The 20755-nt window shown below is 39.0% G+C and overlaps 2 protein-coding genes across 2 annotated transcripts; both read right to left on the bottom strand.

Annotated features, from left to right (window-relative positions):
* Window positions 1-3278: 3278 nt before the first annotated feature.
* Window positions 3279-18778, bottom strand: dhrsx (dehydrogenase/reductase (SDR family) X-linked). Its single transcript, XM_084713799.1, has 7 exons — window positions 18640-18778; window positions 10038-10145; window positions 8561-8629; window positions 6229-6330; window positions 5918-6125; window positions 4496-4703; window positions 3279-3564 (listed from the first exon to the last, which is right to left on the bottom strand). Exons 1-7 carry the CDS (start codon window positions 18737-18739, stop codon window positions 3391-3393), a joined length of 969 nt encoding a protein of 322 aa, XP_084569925.1. The 5' UTR covers window positions 18740-18778; the 3' UTR covers window positions 3279-3390.
* Window positions 11952-18764, bottom strand: LOC146304477 (E3 SUMO-protein ligase ZBED1-like). Its single transcript, XM_084713797.1, has 2 exons — window positions 18640-18764; window positions 11952-14188 (listed from the first exon to the last, which is right to left on the bottom strand). Exon 2 carries the CDS (start codon window positions 14137-14139, stop codon window positions 12088-12090), a length of 2052 nt encoding a protein of 683 aa, XP_084569923.1. The 5' UTR covers window positions 14140-14188; window positions 18640-18764; the 3' UTR covers window positions 11952-12087.
* Window positions 18779-20755: the final 1977 nt, after the last annotated feature.

The raw sequence follows: 20755 nt of genomic DNA, 5'->3' as shown, positions 1-20755 counted from the left end.
AGAAAATTTTAGTAATAATTACATGTTAGCAATTCAACAACTCACACATTGATGTTACACTGTTATAACATTTACCTTTTCACGATATAACAAGATAAATAGTATACTGTCATAATAAGAAAAGTTACCTGTTATAATGTGACAAGTTTGTAACTTTAAATAACATGCAGTTATTTAGTTATAACATAGAAACATCTTGTAATAACCAAAAGCGTTTTAACATGATACTAATCTGGTTTCTTTTTACCTGTAAGCTTCTGTACACCTCAAATTCATTTACCATATATTTTTTTAAACTTTGACTTTGATTTTCTTTGACTCAGTTGCACCTTTAATCTTTTTTATTACATCTTTGCATATTTGAACAAAACAGCTCGTAGATTTTTTTTTTATTTGCAATGTGTTAAATAAAAACTCGCAGAACAGTTAATGTTTTCTTGGGTTTTGGAGGCCATTTTGACAGTGTGTATGATTTTATACTGATTGAATAAATAATACTTGCACTTGTATAAAGGACTGTGTGTCTGATTTGACTCTTTGTGAAAATAAGGATTATTTTTTATATGTCCCCTAAAATCAGTTGTAGGGGTCTACAGGTGACCTCCAGATGTACCTGGTGCCATAGCTAAAGAGAAATGTCCAGTGGTCCTTGAAGGGGTTCTGTGGGTTCTCCAACAACTCTCTTTATTCAACTCCGTAAATCAAGAATGAACTCACCTCTAGTTTCAGTTTTCACCGCTGTAATCTGTCGACACCACAGGACCAGAATGATGTGGTTGTTGTTAATCCCATCGAGGTGTTGGATGTTCGATGGTTTATATATGACAATAAAGTTGATCTTTTTTTACCTTTATGTGCTCCATGCAGACCATGTTCCTCCAAACAGCTGGAGCTGGCCTTGACAGGGTTGATGCTTTTGGTCATATAGACTGGATCACACCAAAAATATTAAGTTAATTTAAGATTTGCTCCAATCAGAGTTTAGCAAAACCAGGTTTAAATTCCATGTTTAAAACTAAACAGAGCTCAGTTGCTCAAATAGAATTAATCTCTCTTAACACAGTGAGTAAAAAACAAAGACTGCCTTGACAGCAAGAGGCAGACTGTTCTAACAAACCAACTGGAGAGTCTGTCCCTTAACTATTTGCTTAATTTTGCTCACACCATCTAAAAAAATCCAGCTATTTTAAAAGTAAAGTCAAGTAAAAAAAAAGTAAAATGAAGTGTTGGTGTAATGGAATAAACTTTGATCTGAAACAAAGTTTGAAGTAAAGTAGTTAAACCATAATTTATTTGCGTTTGAAAATGATTTTTTTGTTGGTGAAACTCAACCATAGTGTACATTCAATGTTTCATTATGGAGCTGAGAGACCCACAGTGGAAATGATCCACTGTGAAGATTGTTTGAATTCAGACACTAGATGGCGCTACAGCAGAGGAGTCACTCTGTATGAGTCCTGACTGCAGCAGAACTTCAGCCTCACTGTGACTGACCAGAAGTGGATCAGACAGACTGGATTTTCCACAGGCAGAGCAGGAAGATAATCTGTGGCTGCTGCACATGATGACAGATTGAGCTGAATTAATGCTTCTCATTGTTTCCTAAAGTCTCCCACAGGGTAGGAAATTCCCACTGAGCCGGCCTCCACATGATCAAGAACACCACATTTGGGTTAAGTAAAACCTGAGACAGATTAAAAAATCACTTCTGAAGAATTATGTAACCAGTGTGAACCTGGAGGTCAACACACAGCTGCATAACTGGAGTAAAGGTATTTGCAAATGAATCAGCCAGAAGAAGTGAATTTCTAATGAGAATAGGAGCCTGCTTTGACACAAAAAGGGTAGAAACGTATCCTCACTAATGTTTTCCTGTCAGACATGATGTATCTATCTGCTCTCAGGATTAGTCTCTACACCAAATCCTCTTTTCCCGTCTACCAAGGCTGCCCTGAAATATCTGCTCAGTCCAGAGAGAAAAAGCACCGATTTGTCAGCACTTAATTTTATTGTTGTATCTTCTATCTTCTGATTATCCTCGGTGAACAGTTCACTCAGGGAACTGGTGGCAATTATGGTCACTGCAAGTAAATATAAAGTTATTCTGAGCGATCACTATCCTATGAAGGAAGAGCGTTCTTAAAGAAGACAAAGCCCTCATTCTTAGAGCACAAGAGGTTGAAAAAAAGAATAATACAAATATGAAAACAAAATGATATAAGACAGGCGGCTCAGACTCTCAAAGACAATTTGTTTATTTGTGATTGACAAATTCTTGGAACATCTTTCTCAATCTGTCGACATGATAAATGCAAACAGACTCATCATATGACTATAAATTAATATAACATTGTAGAAAGGCGTAACTCACAGTGAGAACTGTTAACCATTTGTGTGCAATAATTAATTAGAATCAATAAATTGGACATTAGGTTGGAATACAGTTTCCAACTGACATGTATACATTCGTACCAGACCAGAGGATTTTTAAGGCACAAACAATTTCAAGACAACATATGATCAATAACACTTATTAGTAACTGCTGTACAGAGGACAGTTGTCTCCTTGATGTCTTTTACAGTCTTTTGTGGACATGCAGCAGGTGGGGCTGTTCGCTTAGGTCTTAGCTGATTGGATACCTGCATGTTAAATCTAACCAATCACAGCTGATTATTCCTAAAGCAGGAAGGAAAACATACATCATCTTAGGAGACTTGGATTGTTGGTTTATAATATCAATGTTAAAATATATACCAGATGTGAAATCTAACCCCCCAAATTCTGTTTAACAATTCAGACTCAACATTTAAAGCAGGTCCATCTCAGTGAAAAGTCTTTTTTCTGACAAAATCACAACGTAGAATACTGATCCTCTACAATTTACATACTCACACATTACATTTGATCACAAATATCGACTTGGTGAGAATAAATACATATATATATATTAAAAGAATCAATACAGAGGCTTCAGTTGGCAACACTAAGGCATTTAGGTCTCTCATATGATCAGACTGTGATTCATTATTAAGCTGCTCTACTTGAGAACCTTGGCACGATACCCAGACTGTTCTGGACCATGTTCTAGTGCATTTGTCACAGAAGCAGCAGTTCATTGAGCACAAGGCAGAAATGAAACCATGTCCAATAACTCAGTGTGAGTGAACAGTAGGCGGTAGCCACAGTTTGCACTGTACATACAGGAAGTCCTTTTTAGTTTGGTTCGTTTTAGTGGCTCAGACGAATATGATGGTGACAGAATGAACTGAATGATTCAAACTGTATGTATTTCAGTGTTGGGGCAGTATAAAGTGAGGCAGTGGCTCAGTATAATTAGTAAGACAGCATCTGTGGTATCGTACCTGTGACAGTGGGGTCTGTCAGGCCTCCTAAAGGCCCACCAGCTCACAACTCTTCTTCCACAGCTTGGCTTGCAGCTCAGAGTCGTAGGAAGTGTCGGAGGACTGCCTCTTCTCACCGTTGTACAGGTAACAGCTCCCCACCCCCTCCACCTGTGAGGCAGCTGCAGCGTAGACGGTTATGGAGGCTCCCTCTGCTGGAGTCTGAGGACACACAGGAAGTCCAGTTTTACATGCAGGTTACTGGTATATCGGTGTTCTTGTCCGAAACCAAAAGTCAGTGTAGACTTATTTTCACATTAGACCTTATGTTAACAGACGTAACATAGCATAAGGTGATGGAGCATGGTGTAAGGCGACTTAATGTGACATGATGTAAGGTGATGTGGCATAATGTAACGTAACATGACACAACATAAGGTGACATAAAGTAACGTGTAGCAGCGTAATTCCATCTCAGCCACTGAAAGTCAAGGACAGGTGTCTTCAGGTCATTTTTTTTCTTTATTTTCTTTAAATAAATATTTCAGGTTGCTTATCAACGTAAATGTAATATCACTAAAATTCTATGAGTAATATGTTATTTTACTTTGTTACTGCTGAAGGTAGTATACAGTATTATGTGGCAGTTTTGATGGATGGTGTACCTCAAGGCTCTGTTCTTGGCCCCATTTTACTTCAAATCTATAAACAATAGTTGGACCTTTTCAGTTATTGATTTAAGACAAAATGTCCCAATGTTTTCCCCGATTATATGAGGATTAAAACAAAGGCCTTTTTTGTCTTTGCCCCAAAGCTTTTTTTTTTTTTTTAACTATTTAAATGTTTACAATCATGTTAATTTGAAACTGTGTGCAAAATACTGTGACGCTGTGTGAACCTTCAGTTATAAAGTGCACTACAAATATTTTTGACATGTTACATGTTGTCATCATCAGAAACTATATGATAGGATAGATTAGGACTGAGCAATGTATCGCACAATGTGTAAAATTTCAACAATAATAAGTAAAATTCTCTAAATCCAGTGATAAATTAATGTATCTTAAGTCATGACAGTCCCATGTTTATAGAACTGTCATGAGTCCAGGTGTCTCCTGGTACACATGACATGTCGCGCCATTATAAAACGTACCCTGAACAGTATCTTGGCCACTGGTTTCTTCATCGCCTGTGCGAGGCTCCACAGGTTGTCGTACAGAGCCGTGTCCACCATGCCAGGGTCCACGGCGTTGACGGTCACCGGGAAGCCGCCAGCCATCAGCTGCTCCTGCAGGTAGTAGGTGAAGAGGACCAGAGCCAGTTTGCTTTGGGAGTAGGCACCATGGGAACTGTAGCAGGCCCTGGAGAAGGAGAGAGGACCAGAGATTGAAATGAGCCTCTTTGTTGTTGTTTATTTCAGAAGCTTTAATACCTAACCAGCCAGTCTCAATGCTTTCCGCTAACATTATTCCCACACACACAGCAGAGACAACATCCACTCATTTCCTGAATGAAGCAATGGCATAGATCAGATCAGCTGTGAGCAGCACCGGCGTGATGCCCTGAGGAAGGACTGAGCAGAGGACTGCGGGACATTTATCTACAGTAGACCACAGCCTGACCTCAGACGATGGATGTCTGCACTGAGCAAATGTGGAAAGGTTCAGGTCTGCGTTTCTACACCACACAGATAGAGGAATTAAAACTTCTTTACCAGAGTAGGGACACTACGAAAACCTTTATTCGCACAGTTGCACAATCATGTTTTGCAAACAGAATGAAGCATTAAGTCTCCTTTTGTTTCAGTTTTTCAGTTTTGAGTCATTATAGCAATATGTCTGTCTATGGACAGATTTTGCCATGGGGATGTGTCATTGTGGCAAAATGTGGTTCTGTCTGCGTCGTCATATCAAACGCAGATTCTGTCTGCATCATTGTGACAACATGTCCGTCTATGGACACCTTTAAATTTCCTTTTAACGGAACAACAGAAGACTACACCTTACACAGAACTGTTGCCACAATCTAAGGAGGATCACCCTTCAATGTGAAATATCTACAATCCCTCTGTGCCATGGTGTAAATCTGTAAATAATGTATATCTGCATTTCCTATGTTATATTTTCCCAGTTATATCTCCCTGTTTATATTGCTTGCTTTGTTGATTTTACTATTTTTTGCTACCCACTTTGCTGCTGTAATACTGGGAATTTCCCCACTGTGGGACTAATAAAGGAATATCTTATCTTATCTCATCTTTCAGCTGCTAGATGGGTTTAAATTGGCATCAAAACATTTATGTATCATGTGGTTATAGCAGGAACATCAGTAAGATGGTCTGCATTGATCTATAAATGAATGTGCACAATTCTTACAGTATCCACAGCTGCTTTGTACTGTATGAGAAGTTTCTTTAAGTGCAGTAAATCCCTGCAGCCATCTAAAGGCCGCAGCACACACACTGTAGCTCGATAAATCTGCATCCTTGATTAGAAATGTGCTGACTAGAGTGTAGTTTCATACACTGGATGCTGAATTTTCTGCATTAATTCTCATTTCCTGCTTTGCACCTTACCTCCTGTTTAAGTCGTCCATGTCTATGACTCCTGCGTAGTGCGTAGCAGAGGACATGTTGACGATCCTGGAGCAGCAGCCTGGTCGCCCCGACCTCTTCAGCAGGTCCAGCAGCAGGTTTGTCAGCAGGAAGTGGCCCAGATAGTTGAGCGCAAAGTGAAACTCAAAGCCGTCCTCTGTCTGTCTCTCAGGAACCAGCATGGTTCCAGCTACATGACATGACAGCAGACAGAGATATGCTTTTAGTCCACAATGCATATGCAAAAACTCAGCATAAAATGTTCACGCATTCACGGAGTGAGAGCACTGTACCATTGTTAACGAGGACATGAAGCGGGAGACCTCTAGCTTTGAACGTCGTGACAAACTGTCGCACTGATTTCAGTGAAGTCAAGTCCACAAAGATGAACTCAGCTGTCAACAGAAGAGACAGGTTAGCACAGCTTCCACAGAGCTTTGACGGACCATAAACACCAATATGACGCGACGAGTTTGTCTCGCTAGTTTTTAAAGATTCATTTCAATTTTCCTATGATTTAATGGTGCTGAACAAGCAGTTACCAGATTCAGTACTTAGGTTTCCTTCCAATGTCTGACACCTTCATCTTATTTACTGTCTGTCGGCTGTGTCCTTGTGGAACTTGTGGATGAATACTATAGCAGAACTTGACTTTATACATATATATATATATATATATAAATGTTTTTGCTCCTGTTTTGCTCTTGTTAGGGTATTTTCAATTTTGTTATTGGCTCTTCGTTATTTGACTCCTTTTTAAAAGGTCATATATAAGGACTATAACTATGACCAACTATTTGAACTGTATGTACATGTGTATAGTACACTCCTTTGTTTAACTATGGTCTGTTGAGAAACCCAATAAACAATGTTTCAAAGATCATTCTTTGGGCTAAAATAACTACAATCAACATGGACTATGTGTCTCGGACGAAACTGAACCCTGGTCTCCTGTGTGGTTTCACCCATCTAACAGTCCATAGTCCTCCTGTCCCCGCACAAGTTTTTTTTTTTTTGTTGTTCAAACTATATTTGTCTTCATCACTTTGAAAGTCGTGCTGTCATGAAAAAAGGACAATTAGTATCAATGTATACATGTCTACTCTACATGTTTGTAAGCTGCTGTGATACGGGGCAGGCAGAGCTGAGAACAGCTGACCCCGTCACATCAGTGTAAAAATATTAAGTGCAGCTTTAAAGTTACTCAAGGGAAAACTTAAAGGTTAAATTGGAATAGAGCTGCAATGAATAATTGCTTCGCCAACTATTTTGATAATCGATTAATCATTTTGAGTCATTATTTTAAGAAAAAAAAAACAAATTCTCTGTATTCAGCTTCTCAAATGTGAATATTTTCTGGTTTAATCCTCTATAACAGAACAATGACTATCTTTGGGTTTGGGCAAAACAAGACATTTGCGGACATCACAGTGAGATTTGGGAAACGGTGATCAACATTTTTCAACATTTTCTGGACCAAAGGTCTAATCAGTTAATCAAGACAATAACCGACAGATTAATCAATAATAAAAACAACTGTTAGGTGCAGCCCTAGTCATTAGGTCAGTCGGCAGACCGGATGTTTCCAGCAAAACAAAAACTTATTAAAAAAAAAAAGAAAATCTATAAATCGCTGTTCATGCTGTTTTTGTAAGGTAACAATGCTCTTTAAATGTTAGATCCCTAATGATTCTTCCATAATCTGAGCAGTACAGAGGCTAGAAGTGTCCACCATGACATCTCAGTCCTGGACCTCCCAGGGGAAAACACTGTGTACCCTTGATCCAGCTAAAGCTTGCTAACATTAACCACTTTAAGCTACTTATCATACCAGAACAAGGCTACACTAACAACAACCGAGCAGCTTAGTTATTTATTGTTTATGGATTCAACATGTCATTTCTGAGAGAATACTTAGTTCTTTCAACTGTGTCAAACTAAGCTCTCACATCTGTTATCTGATATTTATATCAAATATTATTTTATATATGTCAGATCTTTGTGAGCTACAGCCAGTTTTCCATCTATGATTCATGTACCTGTATTTCTTACAACCTGAACTCCAGATGTTTATTCCTTTGACCTGCACATGAAGTGAGCAAAAGTTACGAAAAAGCTAGCACACATCTGGGTCTACAATTTACACACTGACATGTCGTCTGCTGCCATGACTTTTCTTCTCCCAGTATAATGTTCAAAATTATTTATTATTTTTCAGTGTCATTACCATTACTATTTTTCTATTTAAGCTCATTTAATTCACTTATTTTATTACTTTTCTCCTTTTATTGTTAAACTTAGCTGCTGGTTTTGGTATATTTATTACTTTTTCATGGTTATTCTTATGTTAGTGCAAGTTCTGTGCAAACAAAGCTCCTTTTTATCTTTCATATAAGATGTTGGCTATTGGAAGGTGTTCAGCAAAAGCATTTCCTTCATATAACATACACATTTCCTTGTGGAATACAAAAGAATTGTTCAAAAGGATTTTTAGTCTTTGAGAAACACTGCTGTGTCATTTCACGTTTCATATCAGACTGCTTTATAAAAACTTTTTTGTGTAATAATTTGCTAAACTGACATGGGTGACCAGAGACAAGGAGCTGTTGACAGAACGATGATTACCTTTCCCCTTGCTGCCTTCTTCTTGAATCTTCCTGACGGCGGTTGCTCCCTCTTCTCTCTCGTTCCCAGCTGGAGGTGATGGAAATCAGAGAGGTGGTGGGCAGAAGTCCAGCAGATATGCACTTCAATCCAACCCTACTGCCTACACCCACTCAACAGGTCTGACCCCTGATCAGGTCATCTCCAGTATTGACTACTGACGAGTCTTCTGAATTATTACCTGTTATACACCCATGTGTGACCAATCTAAGCTTTATTTTGTAATTACTTAGACTACTGAAAAAATGTCGAGGTTGGAATCCTTCATTCACAAAACCACTTGTGAAGTTTCGTGAATGAAGGAAAGAAAGATTTGAATGTCGTTTCCTCATTGTGCACAATTAATTATGTTTTATAATGTGACAATACTATGATTAAGATCTTTGTAGGTTTAGGGACAGAAAACACTTTGTTAGAATCTGAGAAAGATCATGGTTTGTGTTAAAATGATCACTGCTATGTGGTAAGCTCATCTAGTTAACCGGTGAGCTAACAATTATTGTTGATTCGCTAATTTGTTAGCTAAGATTTTTTTAACATCAACTAACAGATGTAACTAGCAAGCTCACACTAGATGATCATTAGCTACCTAGTACACTAGCGTTTGTTGAAGACATTTAAAAAAAAGGTGGAAAGATGTTACTAGGAGACCAGTAAAAGCTACACAGTCACATTTTAAGTTAGCTAATGTTAGCAAAGGCTATTTAACTAACTTGTGAATCTACATTAACTGTTAGCTAGTTATATCTAATTGCTAATGTTTGCAAAATGCTGGATAACGAGTTAGCTGTCTACACCGACTGTTAGCTAGCTAGTTAGCTAGCATTTTGCTAACATTAGCTAACTTGAGATGTGACAACAAACCTGACAAATATGGCAACAGGAAAGGAGAGTCTCTGATGTTCTGCCAGGTACCAAGCTTACTCAACTGTTACTGGAGCAAAAAAAGGGGAGGGACTTGGGAGGGGTCAATCACAAAGTATCTGATTAATGGGGATAGTTCCTGTTGTTTGATTATCTCAGTCACTTTAATGGAATTTAGACTCGGTAAGGCGCAAAGAGTATCGTGAGGCTACTGGTGGATCCTACACACTTGCAGGTCTTTTAAATACCCCACACAATGAGCACCACAAATAGTTACATTTTTGATTCATTATAACCCAAATACAAAACAATCCACGAGCCAAATCCTGGGATATAAAACAGAAACAATGAAAAGGGGAATAGCACAAATTTATTACGAATTTTGGGCCCCTATGATATAAAAACTGGACTTTACACAATTCCAGCAGCATTTGCCTCATTTATTTACAGTTAAATTTACCATGAGAGGAAAACTGCAAATTAAAGATGGACCACAGAGACATGATTAACTTGCATGGAGAGGGGGAGGGTACATATAATCTGGCAGAAGGCGTGTGATTGGACAGTAGCCTACCTATGACAACATGCATGCCCAGGCTTGCCAGGTGTCTCGCTGTCTCATAACCCATTCCTCTGGTACCCCCAGTCACAATGGCAACCCTTCCATTTTGCCTGGGTAAGACTGTGCAGGAGGAGAAAGGGGACCACATGAGAACATTATGCAATCCTGTAGGCTATCAATATGTTTTTGTCTGTAAAAACAACATTGTTTTCTTGGCAGCAGTTCATGTGGCAGATAAGATGCTGCCTCACAACAACAGAAGTCCAATCAATCCAGGTCAAAGTCCACTCCACATGCCATGCAATCAAATGTGGACTCAACTGACTGACAAAGACCAAAACAGAAAAGTAACCTGTATGAACTATGTTAGGGAATATTCGGAAGATCTCATTTGTAATCAAGACAAAAATCTATGAATAAAATTGCTCACAATTGTGAAAATGCATAAGTGTTGCAATGTTGACATCAAACAGTCATGGAAATGTTGAAAAGAAAATCTTTACTTTCATAAAGCCTTTTTACACCACAATATAACAGAGGTATTTACAAAATCCGCCCCAAACAAAATTTAAAAAGTTGAATCACAGAGCCTGTAAAGAAGCATTAAAAGTGTTGCAATAGAGGAAAGAAAGACACAACAGAGCTTACAACATACCAAGTAGATGTAGATGTAGACAACACACACATTACTACTCTATAGTAATTACAATTCTTAGAGCTTTTGATCACAGATTTGATGGATCCAATAAGAATATATTACGGTTAGTTCCGCTTTTGTTTATTTCATTAACTACAGCTACTATGAAGAAAAATGTGATGTCAACCACAGCAGTTTCATGTTTTTTTCCTCATTTGTGTACAATTAAAAAAATCTGTAAAGTTAACTTACAGACTTTAATACACTCCTTCATCTTGGGTTTTTTTCTTTCTGTGAAGATGAGAAGATTACTTTCAATCTAATTTGTGTGCATTAGAATCAGGATGTGGCTAACCTAACTTAGCATTAAGACTCGAAGCAGGGGAGCACAGCTAGTGTGGTTCTGCTTTCAGTAGAAAAACGTCTAACACCCCCTCTAAAGCGCACTAACACAAGACTGACTGCACTGTGTTTCACCGGAGCAAGTCTTGGTCATTCAGGACGATGGCTGTGATCCCACCAGAAGTGGCAAAACGTGTTTCAGGAATGGCACAGACAGTTTGGTCAGTTCTCAAAATACAAAATCCTGTGCAGACTGAAGACGCAAGCAAAAAATTATCAAGGACAATTACCAAATTACAAAGACTTTGTAATTTAAAAATAAGCTAATAGCTGAGCTTGCGTTAGTGTTGCATTTAGCCAAGTTCATAAACTATGTGATTAAGAAAACTGAATTCTGAATCTGTCCACTGTCTACATTTTGCCATGCATTACATTTACTAGCAAGATTGTAGTATTTTTTTAATGTCTTATAGAGTTTGGGGAACCCTGAAACACATTTCTTTGGTCGAGTCTAGAAGGGAACCGCTGATTTACAAAACTCTCACGAGATCTGCGCGTGTTGTTCCTTCGTCGTGTTAAAATAATCACTCTCGCAAGATCTAACGTAGGTCTGGGGTTCCCATCAAGACTCAACAATCAGTCTCTCATTTTTACCACTGATCATACATGGAGGCCTTTAGGGTAAGAATATCAGGGTAAGAGCATTAGAGGCAGAGTGGAGCCTATAGTAGGATTCATGTATTTGCCTCAGGTGTTTGTTAGCCAGGCTGAACTAGCTAACAGATGTGAAATTGATAACAATCTTCTCATTTCACTGTCAGTAGGATCCAAATAAGTGTTCTCCCCTCAGCCTATTGTACAATTCTTTCAAAAGGGTCTGGGACAATATAGGCAAAATCCTTTTCATACATATTATAGGCCAGAACTCAAGGAAAGGTTATGTATAACAGGTCCATTACATTTTCATACTACTGACTGATACCGCTTGATTACATTTTTCATTGCTTCAGTAGGTAAGCAACACAGTATTCAGAGAATAAAGTCGCCAACATTCTTTCACTTTCTGCTATTTTAAGCACTCAGTCATTCAAGTGGCTGACCCAAACAACAGTTTGCTTCCCAGGCATTGTCCAAATCATCCTCGCAGGGTTCAGGCTCGTAGTAGATTCTTGAGTTCTCATACAAGAAGACCTGTTGATCTACTAAAGCTGGAGCTATACGATTCCTTTTTCCACACAGAACCGTCCCAGAGGAGCTGAAAAGCCTGTGACCAGGGACACTCAAGGCAGGAACACACCAGTACTTTTGGAGCACCTTGGGGAAGGTGGGGAACAAGGGTGCATGACTCGACCACCACAGTAAAGGGTCTTCGTTCAGACCCAGGACTCTTTGTGATTTGTAGTTGCTCAGCTCCTCCACTACTTGCGCATGCAGCTCCTCCTGGCTCTGGTCTGCATCAGACTGACAAAATATGGCCGCCAGAGGGTTGTCTTGGGTCACACTGCTGGCTGAAGATTCTCTTAGAGGGGTCTGTTTTTTGCTAGGTGGCTCATCAGAGACCAAGGAGAAATCATCTAGGCATGACCGCTCTGCACTCTGCTTCTCAAGGATTGCTTTTGCCTCCTCGATGATGTTATTCTCAACTTTGGAGCGTTCCTGAGTGGACAGGAAAGGCAACTTCTTGTATCGAGGATCCAGAAAAGTAGCAATGTTGAGGAATGTTGAAATTTCTTGCGATAGTTGTGAATTCTGTGAATAGGTGCTCGATAGAACCTTTGAGATTACCTCTTTGGCCATGCTGATCTCTTTGACATCCCCTTCCTTGACCTTCAGGGTGTTGTTCAACAGCATGTGAAGCACAGGCCTAACCATGCTAATGGTCGGGTACCTGCAAGACGCTATCATGTTTGCCACAGCTTTAAAAGGCTGGAGGACTTCAGTCAAGCCCTCCAACAAGGCCCAGTCAGGACCATCGAAGCTGAAATGATGGGTGCTGGAATTCTCTAGAAGTGCTGCAGTTACAGCAACCTGTTGCTCTTTCAGTCTCTGTAACATTCCCAATGTGGCCAACCAAGACCTACCCCTGTCTGTGATGAGTGCACACTGAGTGAGGCCTTGTTGCTTCTGTTTTTCCCTCAGCAGAAACATTGCTGGCTCTCTGAAGTGATCAACAAGTTTGCGGCAACATCCCAAAAAGCTGTCAACTCGTGGCAGCTGGAAGGCCTCATCCATTGCCCGATTTATTGTATGTCCAAGGCAAGGCATTTCCACCGACAGTTCCAGGAGTGAGCATGCTTTGACGATGTCCACTGAACCATTTGTGGTGGCACCTGTGACTTTGTGAGTTATCCCCCATTCAACGAAGGTTTCGTACATTGCTCTGGTGATGTTCTCGGCTGTGTTGTCCTCTTGTACTTCAAAAGTTTTAAGGCACTTGTTGGTCATAGAGAAGCCAGTTGCACTGTTGTAATTAACTGAATGCATCGAGAGTGAAATGTATGTTCTATTCTGGGTCTGGCTTTGCCAAAGGTCTGTACTAACACCACAGTTCACAACTCCAGAAAGCTCACTGAAGACCATGTCTCGGGTACGGCAGTACATCTGAGGAAGCATTTTAATTACCAGGTCGCTTTTGCTTGGTGGAGAGTACCCAGGATCAATGGTACTCATTAAGGTCTTGAAAGTAGGCTCTTCAACTACAGATGCAGGGTACAACCCCTCAGAGATGAAGTTGATGACAGCAGCAGTCAGATCGTTGTGTCGTCTGTTTTCATAGCCTAAACCCAGCCTCAAATTTGTGTCCTGGGATTGCTGTTGGACATGTAGACCTAAAGGCTCAGTCTTTATCCTGGAGAATGCTGTGGCAAATGCCTCACGCATTTGATCCGTGTTGCTCTTCACAAACTCACTAAACTCTACAGGGTGGTTCTTTTCAAGGTGGTACGACAGATTGGAGGTGTTTCCAGAGTATGCAATCTGACTCATACATACGCGACAGTATATCCGTTTCCAGTGCAATATGCAGCCATCTGCATCTGTGTCAAAGCCAAAGTATTTCCAGACTTTGCTTTTTGCTCGTGGATGTGCGACCAGATTGAGGCCGGAGCATGAAGGTCCTGAACTTTTACCCTCCATTGGTTCCTTCAGTAAGCAATCCACTTGGATGCCTTCACTTACTGAGTACCTAACAAGAATAGTGAAATAAAAATTTGATGATGTTGGCAGAAAACATTTAAGATATTTGTGAAGTTACACTAAAATTGGATTGTAAAATTTTTCAGCTATACATGCACACAAAAAAACAGATTACTGTGAGAAATGGGGTTGAGCCAGTCCCTCCAGGATTTTGTTTGTGGCCTAAAATGCCTGATTTTACTTTTACTTTTCTAAGCTTTTCTTTCTCTGCAACGTCTGAAGGCATTTTTTTTACAATGAAATTGCAGATGCAAGTGAAAGCTGCGAAAAAGTTTCAAATTTTTTTTTTAATACATTAAAAATTGATGGCAACTTATTCAAGGGGAATAAGAAATATTAATTTAAAGAAATGTTAATTTGTAAGGTAAATGAAGAAGTGTGTTGGGGGGTGGATTCCAAAAAGCTAAATTATTTTGAGCTCAAACAGCAAGCATAGAAATTATAAAATACAATACGTGCACAGAGAATTAATAAATGTCAACAACAATAACAAACCTGGTTCTTTTCAGTACCCATGACAAAATGAAAAAGCCAAAAAAAAAAAAAAAAAAAAATATGGCAAAGTTGTTATTACTGGACAAAATTTCAAGGTTGTGCAGAATTCATTGGTATATGATATGATATTTGTGTGGAATGTTGCGATTGCAACATCATAATTTCCTGGAGGGAATGAAAAACCCCAGTTCACATGAAAATTGTCACTTTAATTAGCTTTCCATATTTTTCAACCAAAACTGAAAAATTACAGATTTTATGCAGCTACACACCGCTAGTCGGGGCTGTGGCACTGTCAGACAGCAGCCCCTCTCACCCAGCGCGTATGCCCCGATCGCCCTGACATGTTTATATCAGCAAAGTTGGACAGATGAATGTAGACTGTGACAGAATAAGCTGATATATATATTCACTCAACTGGAGAAACGTGACCACATTAAGCACAGACATGGACATAAACCTGCAAGCAGAGCTGCTGCTGCTAGCACTGCTAACGTTAGCCACACTGTGTGTCAGGCTGGTAGCTAACGTTAGCTCTGGGTCCTTTTCCTGCAGACACTGTGACCCTCTTCGGTCTGAAAAGGTGAAGCATTTATTGAGTTGTTGTCATGTTTTGTACATTAACGTGTAAGGTTTGTATTTGACAGTGCAAAGCAACGTGCATTTAAAGTACGATTTGGTGATTGTAGACTGTGATTAACGTCTTCAAATGGTTCTTAATACACAGTATTTTTTTCGGACAGTGTTTAACATTATAAATCAATAAATTCTGCTAAATTTTAACTGATTTTTGAGTGTTTTCATAGTGTTAGACTAGTCGACTAGTCTAAATTAATTGACAGGGGAATTAGTCACCAGGAACATCCCTAATCCAGAGCAAAAAAGTTACCCAAAAGAACAAGACTCAAAAGTTTCTGACAGTAACGAACATGGCAACACTGGAGAAAGTTGATAATGTACTCCTTGAGAAAGCGGCAAAATCAGAGGCAGTGTTGTAGATGGTGGTCATCTGTGTGGCCATTAAACAGCCTACATTGCGACACATGAACTTATTTGCTGTGTCCTGCAGTCATATCTCACTTGAACTATTGGCTACACTGCCACCCACAACTACAGGTAGTACTGCTCCATTTCGTCCATATCCATAAGCATTAAGAAAACATATACAAATAAGGACAAAATTAACAGAAAGCACGGACAGAGTATGTGAATTTAACGGTAAGCATAAATGAGCCTTAAGGAAAGAACATCAGCAATTAGTTTCAGTTTAATTAATGTCAAACTCTGGATTGATTCATGTTTGAAACAATGGTACTAGGGCTGCAACTAATAATTATTTCAATCACTTATTAATCTGTTGATTACTTTCTCACCTAATCGACAAGTTGTTTGGTTTATAAAATGTCAGAAAATTGTGAAAAATGTTTAATTGGCATCTGCCAAAGGCCAATATGATGTCCTCAAATGTCTTGTTTTGTCCACAACCCAAAAATATTCAGTTTACTGTAATAAAGGACCAAAAAAAAAAAAATCACATTTAAGAAGAATTAACGAAGCTGGAATTTTTACTTTTTTAAATTAAAAATTACTGAATGAAAATAGCTACAGTTCTAGTTCCAGCTATTTATACAAAATTTTTAAATGAATGCCCTCACATTTAGAGTAATACATCATAAAAACAGGCCACAAAATACATGTGAATATGGCTACATTTTTAAAAATCACATGATACCCAGTGGGGGCAGTATGTAGCATAAACATGCTCCAAAATCCTATCTATAAAGAACTATTGACTTCATCTAATTTAAATAAAATCAGGAACATATTTGTCCACTCATAGTGTTACAATGTAGTGGAGAATTATAGCAGACCATTCATTTCCAATTTTGAATATGTGGCTCAACCTCCTGACTTGAATAGAATTACTCCAAAACCCCCAAAACTAAGGGAATTTTTCAGTCAGGCTTTGACTTTTTGTCACAGTGTTGGATATTCCATGTGAGCAGCAAGAAAAGAAAATCCCACTATCTGCTGCCGTTGTGCAACACTGCCCACATTCTTTGTGAGATTTTGAAGAGTAAGAGGTTTTTCTGGAGACACAATCACCTCTTTGTCTTAAGGTGTATTGGTGCATTAATGATAGTAGTGAGTGCACCATCACATGCTCTGGGCTTCTGAAACACACACACAACTGTAATGAGATAGTTGTTATTCAAAGGCAGCTGTTCTATGGCTGTATTTTTTTTTCTCAGTGTTTTGAAAAAATAGTCACGGTCCATTCACTAACACTGTGACTAAGTTATCTTATGTTATCATTCTACAAATTTCTATTATTAAAATAAAAAACCCCTAAAACTAAATGAGTTATTAAAGCGGGCTGTGCAATATGACAATATAGATCATGTGATTACACCTTTACAGCAATATCTTTATCATTTGGATGCAGCTTTGTGTTCTTCTGCATGAAGGCAACACAAAGAAAACATGGGGGACAGAACGAGACAAAACAAGGAGCTTGCACCTAAAAGAGAGACTACTACTGTCTGACGGAGGTGGTTTTGATTAAAAAATGGTTCAACGTTCTAAAAAAGGGCATCAAATATGAGTGAGTATGTAGAGTAAGTAAGTAGATCTAGGGTGGCACTTTCCTTAACTGATCACTGGTAACAATAACAATCAATTAATTGATTCACACGTATACATAAAAAGAAACATAAAAAGTTTGCCTATACCAAACAATACTATACGTGTTTTTCCCCCTTCAATCATATCTTTATTTCTACAGCTACATAATGTATATTTTCCAAAAGCATCACACAGCCTGTGAAACATATAAAGACTTAAAAGTTGGATAATTACTGGCTATGATATTATCTGATTTAACCTATTAGGCTATGTCAAGGCCTTTAATTTGAAGTTTTGGGCAAAATACTCCATAAAAGTTTTTTGATGTACTGTACTAGAAAAAATATTTGAAGAGACAGAAGAAGTCCTTTATTTTTGTTGTTGTGGTGATGTCAGCTAGACTCATAATTACCTCATCCATCCATCATCCATGCTCACTACATCTGAGCCCGTCTTCCTCTCAGGTGTGCATGAACTACAGATTATGTGAACTTTTTCAAATACAAAAGTATTCTGTATCAGCTAAAAGATCCATACTGTGCAGCTCTAATTTTTTACCCTCACTCACTTCATATGTGACTAATGAATGTAAGGATCCATGTAATATCAACACCATGAGGACAAAAACACTGTTGTCAGTGGATATTATTAGTCAGACTTTATCCCTGGAGAGTGACTCAGTTTCTATTGAAACATTTGGATTGCCCAGCTGAGACCTGAGGCGAACAAATCTGCATTTGTATTGACAGACATCCAGAAATGATTGTGTAATCATGATAATACAGGATAACTCACTTTATGCTAATATCCATCTTGGATTTTAAATCTCACATGATGTCAAGAGGGGCCAGTATGTAGCATATGCTATGATAGTTCTAGTTCATCTGCTATGACGTTATTAATTTTAAAAATTTCATTTCATTTGAATAAAAATAAGCAATATCAGACACACTTCAGTGTCAAGGATACACTGACTGTTGTTTGAAAACAGACTGGACGGACTCTGTATACAGCCGTAAACTGTTTTGCAGAATTTGTCTTTATCTTTCTCTCTTCTACTTATTTAATTACGAGCTTGGCGTATCAGATATAAGCCGAACTGACTAGAAGACACTGCTACTTTTTAAAAAGTCGGAACTTAAGTTCTATAAGCGATATTTTGTCGATAAAAGAGATAAAATGTTTGTAAGCTGTCATATTTCCTACGGAGTTTCGGCATGCAAACAGCACGAAGGCTATAGTTGCCCCTCGGAAAGATTTCTTTAAATAATACAGATAACAGACCGTAAGAGACATTTAGGAAATAGAGATTCACCAGACCTGGCAGCGTAAAAGATCTGTTGAACGTCTGATAGAGAAGAACTTTGATTCCGCACAGATACAGCCTGAGGAGAGGCACCAACACTGACAGCAGCCACATCGTCTGTTTCCTTCCGTGTCCGTCTGTGCTTCACACTAACGAGTCCGGCGCGGAGTCTGCAAGGGATTAAAAGTGTCTGCAGTTCCGCCCCCAAGAAAACTGCGTCATAAAATGACAAAAATGGTGCAGATTAACTGTAAAGACAAGAAAGCATGTTGTTAGGCTGTTTTTTTTCTCCTGCAAAATGATATTTGTATTGTGCCCCGCCCCCAGGCTCCCCCAGAACGACTCTAACTAGACATCAAATGATCAGAGACACAAAAAGATCACAAACAGACACAAAATTACCGCAAATATACACAAAATTACTATAAATATACACAAAATGACCAGAGTGACAGTAAAACAACAATGTAGACACAAAATGACCACAGAGAGACACAAAACAACTATATATAGAAATGAAATGATAAGAGGGACATGACATGATCACAAATAGACACAAAATGACCACAAAGATACTCAAAATGACTACAAATAGCCACAAAATGGCCACAATGATACACAAAATGACTATAGACATGAAAAATGATCAGCGACACAAAACCACTACGAATAGACACAAAATGAACACAAAGACACACAAAATGATTATAAAAAGGCATAACACAAATGTACTATAAATAGACACATCATGATCAGAGACACACAAAAGTACTACAAAGACACAAAATGACCTGAAATAGACACTATATGTACTGTAGATAAAAACAATTAATAGAATAGAATATGAAGTAACTGTAAGGATTGATCAAACCTGGTTGTTAGCCTTAGTATGGAGCAGTTTAGCTGCACATTATAAATCTCCATGGTAACTGAGTTGAGGCTAAATTCAGCCAGCATAACAGGAAAATCCCAGCTTAATGCGTTATCTGGGTTCATTGAAATAGAAAATAGAAAATAGAAATTCCCCACATTGTAGCTAATGTCATACATATGTCACATAAACTTCTGCCTAAAAATTAAGTGATGATGAGAAAAGATATTAAGCTATTTTTTTTCTCCATCCTTTCCTAACATGATTTGCAGTTGCTGTGAGAAACATGATAATTGAGGAATAACGGGCTTTTGTTGTAGTCGGTCTGGAGTCGGATCAATTGTCATGCTGTGCTGTCTGACAGATGCACATTTATATGTGTCCACACAACGTCTGCAGTGAAGAGGGATCATTTTTGTGCTTCAGGGTGTATTTGACATTTGGGACCTCATCTGATAATTTTAAGCTTGAAATGTTCCAACCACCAGTTTTCACAGTTCTGCAGGCGTAGTTTCCCTTGACCTGTTCCCCATTCTCCCAGTTTACCTCCGGCCCCTGTGCCTCAGTTATTTTCCACTCTACCTGCCAGCCACTCCCACCTCATCAGCCCAACTCTACCCACCTGCCCTCAGCTGCAGCTCATCCCCAATCAGCCCAGTATAAAGCCTCTCCAGCACTCTCACTTCTTGCTAGACTGTTCTTCAATTTTTCTCTACAAGACTCTCCAGCCCTTTGTCCTGGATTGTTTTCCCTGTTGCCTACTCTGCCCATCTAACTCTCCTGCCTTGCCTGGTTCTGGATGTTCACCTCAGCCTTCTGTCCCTGACCGTGAGTTCTGTCCCTGCATTCCTGGTTTCTGCCTGCCTGTCCCTGTGGCTGCTTGGTGCGTCCGTCTGTCATCGCTGTCTCATCTGGTCCTGACTTCCCTGCTGTACGCTCCTCGTCTGTTCCTCTGCTTCGTCGGCCAGCTCAACTCAGTGATTCTACTAAGGACTGTTTCCTGTGCATTTTGGTCTGCCCACATTCCTGTTTGCCTGAACTTCATTAAAGATTATTACCAACTGTTCCAGATTTTCTGTGTGCTGCTTTTGGGTCCAAAGTACACCCTTTACACCAATTGAATTGTAATCAAGTATCACTTCCTCTGGGGAGCATGATCTGTCATGCTCAAGATGAGAGATTATGTCATGGCTGCATGAAAGAAACTGTCAAACAACTACAGCACAACAACTACAGAGCTACGATACTGATTTTCAGGG

This window comes from Lutjanus erythropterus, chromosome 24, assembly GCF_056507025.1.
Source record: "Lutjanus erythropterus isolate fLutEry1 chromosome 24, fLutEry1.hap2, whole genome shotgun sequence".
Lineage (NCBI taxonomy): Eukaryota > Metazoa > Chordata > Actinopteri > Lutjaniformes > Lutjanidae > Lutjanus > Lutjanus erythropterus.
This window is presented reverse-complemented; position numbering and strand designations above follow the sequence as displayed.